This window comes from Panulirus ornatus, chromosome 33 (assembly GCF_036320965.1).
Source record: "Panulirus ornatus isolate Po-2019 chromosome 33, ASM3632096v1, whole genome shotgun sequence".
In the NCBI taxonomy this organism is placed as follows: Eukaryota; Metazoa; Arthropoda; class Malacostraca; order Decapoda; family Palinuridae; genus Panulirus; species Panulirus ornatus.
The window spans coordinates 9,709,381-9,722,215 of NC_092256.1; the positions used below are offsets into that span (position 1 = coordinate 9,709,381).

Genomic DNA, 12,835 nt, shown 5'->3' on the forward strand with positions numbered 1-12,835 from the left:
AACCCTACTGTACCTAATAACCTTGCTCTTATTCACATTTACTCTTAACTTTCTTCTTCCACACACTTTACCAAACTCAGTCACCAGCTTCTGCAGTTTCTCACATGAATCAGCCACCAGCGCTGTATCATCAGCGAACAACAACTGACTCACTTCCCAAGCTCTCTCATCCCCAACAGACTTCATACTTGCCCCTCTTTCCAAAACTCTTGCATTTACCTCCCTAACAACCCTATCCATAAACAAATTAAACAACCATGGAGACATCACACACCCCTGCTGCAAAGCTACATTCACTGAGAACCAATCACTTTCCTCTCTTCCTACACGTACACATGCCTTACATCCTCGATAAAAACTTTTCACTGCTTCTAACAACTTTCCTCCCACACCATATATTCTTAATACCTTCCACAGAGCATCTCTATCAACTCTATCATATGCCTTCTCCAGATCCATAAATGCTACATACAAATCCATTTGCTTTTCTAAGTATTTCTCACATACATTCTCCAAAGCAAACACCTGATCCACACATCCTCTACCACTTCTGAAACCACACTGCTCTTCCCCAATCTGATGCTCTGTACATGCCTTCACCCTCTCTTGTGATGGTTTTATAATCTCTGCCTGCTGTTTTTGTGTACATTATCAAATTTTTTGTATGCAGGTTTGTTGATCATTCTGCAACTGTATTGAATGTAAAAGGATTGTAATACACAATGTCAAATATGATCATCAAGAGTGATTAGAATGTTGAAAATTATTTCTTATCGTGGTGTGTTGGGATATTGCCATGATACATGTTCAAGATATTTTCTCCTGTGTTTTTGGTTGTATATTATTTATTCTATAAATTCCAGATTCAGTGTGTGTTGACTTATTCTCTATTTTATATTCTAGAAATGTATGTAAATGACGTGCAAAAGGAAGTCTGCGATGGAAGTGCTGTACCCACCATTACAAAAGAGACTGTATCCACAGCCCTTGTCAATGGCAATAATGGTCTTGGACCTGTTGTTGGCAACTTCTGCATTGATTTGGCTATTAAAAAGGCTAAAGAAACTGGAATTGGCTGGGTCTGTACACGAGGTGAGGAATCTAAAATTTGCTTATTTAGGAATTCTTCAAATTAGCAAGGTGGGGAGTTTACAAGGAGAGTGTATGAGAGTATGATTAAAACTGGTTGATGTAAGAGGAAGATAGCCAGTAACGTGAGGAAATAGACAAGAAGAGTACTGGAGGGAGAGAAATGGGGGAAGAATGTGTGGAATGGTGCATATGAGAGAAGCCCGTAAGGACCGGTTTAAGTGGAGACTTTTGCTGTGGCCACCATCTTGATGGGAGTTCTTGGAGGGTATGGACATCAGAGATAGATAGATAATCCTCTTAACTGTGGAGCATTGCAATATCATTTGGAGGAGCGTGTGAATACCGGATGCAAGTGATTACTGACAAAATTGAAATGATGTTATTTATGGAGGGAGATCAGGAGTATGAGATGTAATTACATGTTTTGATAAGAGGTTGAAAAGAGTAAGGATTTTTTTGTTATTAAAGGAGCATAGTGTGAAGATTATGGAAGTTTTGTAGAAAGAGTGTATTTAAGATTGTTGAAAGATTGGAAAGTGATTGAGTATTAGGAAAATTTTCAGAGGAAAGAGTGTAAGTTTGCATCTATTGGTGAGCCTTTTGGAAGCACTAGTTTATCCAGATGGCACAGAACACCAATATACTATTTCTTCTATTGGAAAACAAAGGACCATGCTGTTGATGCAATTATGCCACATAAGTCTCAGGAACTTTATTTTTTTGAGCCATCTGTGTGGCATAAACCCAGAGTTGTAAGTGCCTGTTAACAAATTTTTTTCACCTTTGTTCTTTGCAAACTGGAATGTGATTGGCCAGCTACTTCTGTATGGGGCATCAGTCTGTTATTTATGCTTCGAGCATTGTGAGTGTTAACTCTTTCGTGCATGGATGGTAAAGCCCTAGCAGTGTGCCTTCCAGCATGAACCTCATGTGCTGGCAGCCTTGGCTGCTCAGATAGACCTCAAGTTTTCTTATTTTCCCTGATACTTGAATTGTTTTTGATAGAATGACAATACTTTTGTGTTCATGAGTTAGATAAAATGATTCTGAAGGGAGCTGTATAAATTGGTATCAGTATCTTAGAAAAGCTACTGTTTGGCAATTTGTTTTTCAATCAGGAGCCAGTTTGGCATGATTAGTGCATGAATGGCATTGAGCACATCAGTCATGTATGTGGCATGATTAGTGCACAAAGATGTCAGTGGTCTCTTCTGGCAAGTGGTAATACCATGAGCGAGAAGTCATCTTTATCAAGGCTTTATCATCATCATCAGATGTCAGTGAAGTCCTTCTTACTTCAAAGGAGCACATTTTTACCTGCTCCTGCATGGTGCGCAGCTTGTAGCCTACAGAAATCTGCATAAAAGGGGTCTAAAGTTATAGGCAGCCAATGACCAGGAGGTTTAGTGACACCTGCATAGTGAGCCAGCACTTGAGTTGTTTTCAAGTTGCACTCCTCTTACCCAGGTAGCTGTCTTATCTTTCTGCCTTACCTACATATGGACTACTGGCATTCTATCCAGAAACATACAGTCTCTCTCTGTCACACATAACACTTAACAACACTTAACTTGCACAACTCATTCTTCAGAACTCTAGATTTTCCTTTTGTGAGCACTATGTGCTACCCCTGCCTTATGGCAAAATGGTTGTAGCAATTGATAGAAATAGTAGATAGGAGCATTAGGTAGAAACATTAAGTAGGGGATAGGGGAGAAAGAATACTTTCCACGTATTCCCTGCGTGTCGTAGAAGGTGGCTAAAAGGGAAGGGAGCGGGGGCTGGAGATCCTCCCCTCTTTTTTTTTTTTTTTTTTTTTTTTTTTATTTGTCCAAAAGAAGGAACAGAGAAGGGGGCCAGGTGAGGATATTCCCTCAAAGGCACAGTCCTCTGTTCTTAACGTTACCTCGCTAACGCGGGAAATGGTGAATAGTATGAACATTAGGCAAGAGCTTTAAGTAGTAGTAGTCAGTTAGAACATTAGGTAGGTGCCTCTGCAAACACTGTTAAGGGTGAGACACTAAAGGCTGAGAAGCAACACTGGGGTTCGTTAGTTATGGAGACTTTGTTGCCGTGGCTACTTCTTTGAGAGAGCTCCACAAGGGAAGAGGCGTCAAAGATATAGCTAGAATAATAATGATAATAGTAATGATAATAACGTGTAAAGTCACCTTCAGTGAGGCTGTCATCATCACTTGACAGAAGGGAACAGTCCTTTTGAGGGTCTCCTTCTAAGGAGTCCCCATTTTCTAGCTTCTGATTGTAGTGCAGCCTCATAGCTGCAGGAATGGGTAAGATGTAAGCATAGTAGAAAGAAATGAGAGAGAGAGAGAGAGAGAGAGAGAGAGAGAGAGAGAGAGAGAGAGAGAGAGAGAGAGAGAGAGAGACTGAATAGGGTGTGCTGGAGTGCTTTGAATATACAGGGAAGATGAGTGAGGAAAGACTGACTAATAGGGTATACATATCAGAAGTAGAGGGAAGGAGGAGACTAGGAAGACCTAGGAGATGGAAGGAAGGATGGAGTGAAATGTACTTTGAGTGATGGGTCCAGAACATGCAGTGGGATATAAGGCATGCATAGGATAGAGCAAAGTTGAATGATATGATATACACAGGGCAGTATGCTGGCATTGGGCTGAATTAGGGCATATTGAACAGGTCAGGGAAAACAAACAAATGTTTGTGGGTCTTGGCTGTGGACAGGGAGTTCTAGTTTAAATGCATTATCCATGAAAGTTAAAGTGTGTGTGAGCAAATGATGCTATTTTTGTGTATTCCTGGTGCTGTTTTGCTACACAGGAAATGGCAAACAATGATGAAAAAATGGATGATAATTGTAACAATAACAATGCATTTTTCCTCATGTATATTTGCTATTTCTCATATGAGCAGTATAACACAAAGAACAGATGGCTGAGCCTTACAGGGAAAAAATTTTCACATGGCTCCTCCCTCTTTACCTTCTTTTGGAAATATTGTAATACAGGAAAGGAAGATTTCCAGTCTCCTGTTCCTCACCCTCTTTGTCACCTTCAGTTGACATGTAGGGGATATTTTAGCAGTCCTCTTTTTCCTCTCTTCCGTGGGGTGAATAATGATACAAATTATATTAATGATGATGGTTATGATGATGATGCTGGTAATCTGTTCTTACTTGTTCCCCATTTCCCACTTAATGAGGTAGTTCTAGGAACAGATGATGAATAGCCATATTTGTTCTCATAACTCTGTAGCTATTGCATATGAGGTACTAAAACAGAGCTTCAAATGCAGAGCTGAGCCCCACAGATACATAAATCCTTACTGTCAGTCTTTCCTTGCTCATTTTCTCCATATGTCCTAACCATTTCAACATACTCTCTTCTGTTCTCTCAACCACACTTTTTATTTCCACACATCTCTCTTACCCTTACATTACTTACTTGATCAAACCTCCTCACACCACATATTGTCCCAAAACATTTTATTTCCAACACACCCACCCTCCTCTGTACATCCCTATCTATAGCCCATGCCTCACAACCATATAACATTGTTGGAACTACTGTTCCTTCAAACATACCCATTTTTGCTCTTTGAGATAACGTTCTGTCCTTCCACACCTTCTTTGCTCACAGAACATTCGCCCTCTTCCCCACCCTGTGACTCACTTCTGCTTCCATGGTTCCATTCGCTGCTAAGTCTACTCCCAGATATCTAAAACACTTCACTTCCTCCAGTTTTTCTCCATTCCAACTTACTTCCCAATTAACTTATCCATCAACCATACTGAACCTAATTACTTTGCTCTTATTCACATTTACTCTCAACTTTCTCCTTTCACACACTTTTCCAAACTCTGTCACCAACCTCTGCAGTTTTTCACCTGAATCAGGCACTAGAGCTGTAGCATTGGTGAACAACAACTGACTTCCCAGGCCCTTTCATCCCCATGCAGACTGCAAACTCGCCCCTCTCTCCAAAACTCTTGCATTTTTATCAGATTTCACTGCAATACCATCCAAACCTGCTGCCTTGCAGATCCCCTCCGCAAAACTTTCACTACCTCTTCTCTCTTTACCAAACCATTCTCTCAAACCCTTTCACTTCACATCCCACCCGACCAAAACTCCTTATATCTTCCACTTTATAATCAAAAACATTCAACAAACCTTCAAAATACTCACTCCACATACTTCTTACTTTATTACCTCTCCATTTGTCCCCTTCACTAATGTTCCCATTTGTTCTCATGTCTTCTGCATGTTATTTACCTCCTTCCAAAACATCTTTTTATTTTTCCTAAAATTCAATGATATTCTCTCACCCTAACTCGTATTTGCCCTCTTTTTCAACCCTTGCACCTTTCTCATGACCTCCTGTCCCTTTCTTTTATACATCTCCCAGTCATTTGCACTACTTCCCTGCAAGTATTGTCCAAACGCCTCTCTTTTCTCTTTCACTAACAACCTTACCTCTTCATCCCACCACTCACTACACTTTATAATCTGCTCACCTCCCACCTTTCTCATGCCACATGCATCTTTTATGCAAGCCATCACTGCTTCCCTAAATACATCCTGTTCCTCACCCACTCCCGGCATGTCATTTGCTCTCACCTTTTGCCATTCTACGCACAACCTCTCCTGTTACTTCCTCACACAAGTCTCCTTTCTAAGTTCACTTACTCTCACCACTCTCTTCTCCCCAATATTCTCTCTTCAGTTTTGAAAACTTCTCCAAATCTTCACCTTTGCCTCCATAAGATAGTGATCAGACATCCTTCCAGCTGCCCCTTTTACCACATTAACATCCAAAAGTCTCTCTTATACCCTCCTGTCAATTAACACGTAATCCTTAAATGCCCTTTGACTATCTTTCCTACTTGCATACATGTAAACCAGGTATTTTCAATCTCCAGTCCTTTTTCAGCACACAAATCCACAAGCACTTCCATTTCCATTTACAACACTGAACACCCTATGTACACCAATTATACCCTTAACCACCATATTACTCACTTTCACATTTAAATCACCCATCACTATAGCCCTCATAAATCTAGAATTTACTTTCTTACAATCCATCACATACTCCTACAACTCCTGCTTCAGGAGTAGTGCTACTCCTTCCTTATCTCTTGTCCTCTCACCAACTGCTGACTTTACTCCCAAGATTTTCCCAAACCACTCTTCCCCATTACCCTTGAGCTTCCTCTCAGAGCCAGAACATCCAGGTTTCTCTCCTCAAACGTACTACCTATCTCTCCTTTCTTCTCATCCTGGTTACATCCACACACATTCAGACACCCCAATCTGAGCCTTCGAGGAGGATGAGCACTCCCTGCTTGACTCCTTTTTTTATTATCCTTTTTAGAAAAATGAATACAAGGAGGGGATGGTTTCCAGCCCCTGCTCCCACCACTTTTAGTTGCCTTCTACAATATGCAGGGAATGTGTGAGAAGTATTCTTTCTCCCCTAACCCCAGGGATAGGGGATAGGAACGAGTGCAAATGACTGGGAGAAGTACCAAAGAAAGCAGGAGGAGGTCAAGAGGGCAAATGTGAGAGAGTAACATTAGACATTAGGGAGACTTAGACATTTTGGAAGGATGTGAATAACGTACGTAAGACGAAAAAAAATGGGAACATTGGTAAAGGGGTCAAGCGGGAAGTATTAACAGGCAGTGATGAAGTGAGAAGATGGAGTGAGTATTTTGAAGGTTTCTTTGATGACTCTGATGATAGAGTGACAAATGTAGGTTGGTTTGGTCAGGGTGGTGTGCGAAGTGAGAGGGTTAGGGAGAATGGTTTGACTAAGAAAGAAGAGGTAGTGAAAGCTTTGCGGAAGATGAAATCCTGCAAAATGGCAGGTTTGGATGGTATTGCAGTGGAATTATTAAGAAAGGGGATGACTTTGTTGTTGATTGGTTGGTAAGGATATTCAGTGTATATATGGATCATGGTGAAGTGCTTGAGGATTGGTGGAATGCGTGCATAGTGCCATTGTACAGGCAAAGGGGATAAAGGTGAATGTTCAAACTACAGAGGCATATGTTTGTTGTGTATTCCTGAGAAATTATATGGGAGGGTGTTGGTTGTGTGGGTGAAGGCATGTACAGAGCATCAGATTGAAGGGGAGCATTGTGGTTTCATAAGTGGTAGAGGATGTGTGTGAGAAATACTTAGGAAAACAGATGGATTTGTATGTAGCATTTATGGATCAGGAGAAGGCATATGATAGGGTTGATAGAGATGCTTTGTGGAAAGTTTTAAGAGTATATGGTGTGGGAGGTAAGCTGCTATAAGCAGTGAAAGTTTTTATCTAGGATGTACGGCATGTGTATGAGTAGGAAGAGAGGAGAGTGATTGGTTCCCAGTGAAGGTCAGTCTGTGGCAGGGGTGTCTGATGTCTCCATGGTTGTTTAATTTGTTTATGGATGGGGTTGTTAGGGAGGCACATGCAAGAGTTTTGGAGAGAGCGGCGAGTATGCACACTGTTGGGTATGATAGGGCCTGGGAAGTGAGTCGGTTGTTGTTCACCAATACAGCAGAAGTTGGTGACTGAGTTTAGAAAGTGTGTGAAAGGAGAAAGTTGTGAGTAAATGTGAACAAGAGCAAGACAATTAGGTACATTAGGGTTGAGGGACAAGTTAATTGGGATGCAAGTTGGAATGGAGAAAAATTGGAGGAAGCGAAGTGTTTTAGATATCTGGGAGTGGACTTAGCAGTGAATGGAACCATGGAAGCAGAAGTGAATCACAGGGTGGGGGAGGGGGCGAAGGTTTTGGGAGTGCTGAAGAATGTGTGGAAGACGAGAACGTTATCTTGGAGAACAAAATTGGGTATGTTTGAAGGATTAGTCCAACAATACTATATGGTTGCAAGGCATGGGCTATAGATAGTGGTATGTAGGAGGGTGGATCTGCTGGAAATGAAATGTTCGAGGGCAATTTGTGGTGTGAGGTGGTCTGATTGAGTAGATAATGAAAGGGTAAGAGAGATGTGTGGAAACAGAAAGAGTAAATAACGAAAGGGTAAGAGAGATGTGTGGAAACAAAAAGAGTGTGGTTGAGAGAGCAGAAGAGGGTGTGTTGAAATGGTTTGGACATATGGAGAGAATGAGTTGGGAAAGATTGATATGTGTCAGGTGGAGGGAACAAGGAGAAGTGGGAGACCAAATTGGAGGTGGAATGGTGGAGTGAAAAAGATTTGGCGATCGGGGCCTGAACATACAGGGGGATGAGATGCGTGCAAGGAATAGAGTGAATTGGAACGATGTTGTACACCAGGGTCAACATGCTGTCAGTGGACTGAACTATGGCATGTAAGTTGTCTGGGGTAAACCATGGAAAGGTCTCTGGGGTCTGGATGTGGATATGGAGCTATGGTTTTGGTGCATTACACATGACAGCTAGAGACTGAGTGTGAGTGAATTTGGGCTTTTTTGTCTGTTTTCCTGGTGCTACCTTGCTGAAGCATGGGATTGCGATGCTGTTTCCTATGTGGCGGGGTGGCACCAGGAATGGATGAAGGCAAACAAGTATGAATATTTATTTATTTTATTTATTTTGCTTTGTCGCTGTCTCCTGCGTTTGCGAGGTAGCGCAAGGAAACAGACGAAAGAATGGCTCAACCCACCCACATACACATGTATATACATACATGTCCACACACGCAAATATACATACCTATACATCTCAACGTATACATATATATATACACACATAGACATATACATATATACACGTGTACATAATTCATACTGTCTGCCCTTATGAATATTTACATGTGTATATATATGTGTATGTCTGTGTATGTGTATGTATATGTGTATATGATATACTTTGTCGCTGTCTCCCGCGTTAGCGAGTTAGCACAAGGAAACAGATGAAAGAATGGCTCAACCCACCTACATACACATGTATGTACATACACGTCCACACACGCACATATACATACCTATACATCACAACGTATACATATATATAAATATATATACACAGACATATACACATGTACACAGTTCACACTTGCTGCCTTTATTCATTCCCATTGGCACCCTACCACACATGAAATGACACCCCCTTCCCCCCACACGCACACGAGGTAGCGCTAGAAAAAGACAACCAAGGCCACATTCATTCACACTCAGTCTCTAGCTGTCATGTATAATGCACTGAAACCACAGCTCCCTTTCCATATCCAGGCCCCACAAAACTTTCCATGGTTTACCTCACATGTTTCACATGCCCTTCTTCAATCCATTGACAGCATGTCGGCCCCGATATACCACATCGTTCCCATTCACTCTGTTCCTTGTACGCCTTTCACCCTCCTGCATGTTTAGGCCCCGATCGCTCAAAATCTTTTTCACTCCGTCCTTCCACCTCCAATTTGGTCTCCCACTTCTCGTTCCCTCCACCTCTGACACATATATCCTCCTTGTCAACCTTTCCTCACTAACTCTCTACATGTAACCATACTATTTCAGTACACCCTCTTCTGCTCTCTCAACCACATTCCTTTTATTACCACACATCTCTCTTACCCTTTCATTACTTACTCGATCAAACCACCTCACACCACATATTGTCCTCAAACATCTCATTTCCAAGACATCCACCCTCCTCCGCACAACCTAATCTATAACCCATGCCTTGCAACCATATAACATTGTTAGAACCACTATTCCTTCAAACATACCCATTTTTACTTTCCGAGATAATGTTCTCGCCTTCCACACATTCTTCAACGCTCCCAGAACTTTTGTCCCCTCCCCACCTTATGACTCACTTCCGCTTCCACAGTTCCATCCACTGCCAAATCCACTTCCAGATATCAAAAATGTTTCACTTCCTCCAGTTTTTCTCCATTCAAACTCACCTCCCAATTGACTTGTCCCTCAACCCTACTGTATCTAATAACCGTGCTCTTATTCACATCTACTCGCATCTTTCTTCTTTCACACACTTTACCAAACTCAGTCACCTGCTTCTGCAGTTTCTCACCCAAATCAGCCACCAGCGTTTTATCATCAGCAAACAACAGCTGACTCACTTCCCAAGCTCTCTCATCCACAACAGACTGCATACTTGCCCCTCTCTCCAAAATTCTTGCATTCACCTCCCTAACAACCCCATCTGTAAACAAATTAAACAACAATAGAAACATCATGCACCCCTACTGCAAACCAACATTCACTGAGAACCAATCACTTTCCTCTCTTCCTACTCGTACACATGCCTTATATCCTCAATGAAAACTTCTCACAGCTTTTAGCAACTCTCCTCCCATACCATATACTCTTAGTACCTTCCATAGAGCATCTCTATCAGCTCTATGATATGCCTTCTCCAGATCCATAATTTTTTTTTTTTTTTTTTTTTTTTTTTTTTTTTGCTTTGTCGCTGTCTCCCGCGTTTGCGAGGTAGCGCAGGGAAACAGACGAAAGAAATGGCCCAACCCCCCCATACACATGTATATACATACGTCCACACACACAAATATACATACCTACACAGCTTTCCATGGTTTACCCCAGACGCTTCACATGCCTTGATTCAATCCACTGACAGCACGTCAACCCCGGTATACCACATCGCTCCAATTCACTCTATTCCTTGCCCTCCTTTCACCCTCCTGCATGTTCAGGCCCCGATCACACAAAATCTTTTTTACTCCATCTTTCCACCTCCAATTTGGTCTCCCTCTTCTCCTCGTTCCCTCCACCTCTGACACATATATCCTCTTGGTCAATCTTTCCTCACTCATTCTCTCCATGTGCCCGAACCATTTCAAAACACCCTCTTCTGCTCTCTCAACCACGCTCTTTTTATTTCCACACATCTCTCTTACCCTTACGTTACTTACTCGATCAAACCACCTCACACCACTTATTGTCCTCAAACATCTCATTTCCAGCACATCCATCCTCCTGCACACAACTCTATCCATAGCCCACGTCTCGCAACCATACAACATTGTTGGAACCACTATTCCTTCAAACATACCCATTTTTGCTTTTCGAGATAATGTTCTCGACTTCCACACATTCTTCAAGGCTCCCAGAATTTTAGATCCACTTCCGCTTCCATGGTTCCATCCGCTGCCAGATCCACTCCCAGATATCTAAAACACTTCACTTCCTCCAGTTTTTCTCCATTCAAACTCACCTCCCAATTGACTTGACCCTCAACCCTACTGTACCTAATAACCTTGCTCTTATTCACATTTACTCTTAACTTTCTTCTTCCACACACTTTACCAAACTCAGTCACCAGCTTCTGCAGTTTCTCACATGAATCAGCCACCAGCGCTGTATCATCAGCGAACAACAATAAATACTACATACAAATCTATCTGTTTTTCTAAGTATTTCTCACACACACTCTTCAATGCAAACACCTGATCCGCACATCCTCTACCACTTTTGAAACCACACTTCTCTTCCCCAGTCTGATGCTCTGTACATGCCTTCACCCTGTCAATCAACACTTTCCCAGGAATACTCAACAAATTTGTACCTCTGTAATCTCAACACTCACCTTTATCCCCTTTACCTTTGTGCAATGGCACAATGCATGCATTCCGCCAATTCTCAGGCACTTCACCATTAGCCATACATACATTGAATATCCTCACCAACCAGTCAACAACACCGTCACCCCCTTTTTTAATAAATTTCACTGCAATACCATCCAAACCCACTGCCTTGCTTGCTTTCATCTTCCGCAAAACTTTCACTACCTCTTCTCTGTTTACCAAATCATTCTCCCTGACCCTCTCACTTCGCACACCACCTCGACTAAATCACCCTATATCTACCACTCCTATCATCTAACACATTCAACAAACCTTCAAAATACTCACTCCATCTCCTCACATCATCACTACTCGTTATTACCTCCCCGTTAGCTCCCTTCACCGATGTTCCCATTTGTTCTCTTGTCTTACTCACATTTTTTTTTCCTTCTTCCAATCCATCTTTTTATTCTTCCTAAAATTTAATGATACTCTCTTACCCCAACTCTCTTTTGCCCTTTTTTTCACCTCCTGCACCTTTCTCTTGACCTCCTGCCTCTTTCTTTTATACATCTCCCAGTCATTTGCCCTATTTCCCTGCAAAACTCGTCCAAATGCCTCTCTCTTCTCTTTCAATAGCAATCTTACTTCATCCCACCACTCACTACCCTTTCTAATCTGCCCACCTCCCACGCTTCTCATGCCACAAGCATCTTTTGTGCAAGCCATCACTGCTTCCCTAAATACATCCTGTTCCTCCCCCACTCCCCTTACGTCATGTGCTCTCTTCTTTTTCCATTGTGCACTTAGTCTCTCCTGGTACTTCTTCACACAATTGTCCTTCCCAAGCTTTACTCTCACAACTCTCTTCACCCAGCATTCTCTCTTCTTTTTTGAAAATGTTGATATGTATGTGTGTGTGTATGGGCATTTATGTATATATGTGTGTATATGAGTGGGTGAGCCATTCTTTGTCTGTTTCCAGGCACTCCCTCCCTGATTGGGAAACAGTGACCAAATATAATGAATTAAATTAATAATTTATGCATTCATAGAGAAATCCTTTTCTGTCATACTTGTTCCCAGTTTTCCACGTTAACAATTTACCACAAGAACAGATGAATAAAGGCCTTGTTCACTCATATCCACTCTGTAGCCATGTGTAATGCTCTGAAACCACAACTTCCTTTATTTAACCAGGCCCCTCCAGCCACTTCCCATACCTTGGTTCATTTCAGTGA

At 41.8% G+C, this 12,835-nt stretch overlaps 1 protein-coding gene across 1 annotated transcript in view; it reads left to right on the forward strand.

Annotated features, from left to right (window-relative positions):
- The window catches only part of LOC139759439 (uncharacterized oxidoreductase YjmC), a 55,486-nt gene that overhangs the window by 12,689 nt on the left and 29,962 nt on the right, over positions 1–12,835 (forward strand). The window contains exon 3 of the mRNA XM_071681549.1: positions 904–1,092. Within this exon, the coding sequence (XP_071537650.1) occupies positions 904–1,092 (189 nt within the window). The remainder of the gene's footprint in view (positions 1–903; positions 1,093–12,835) is intronic.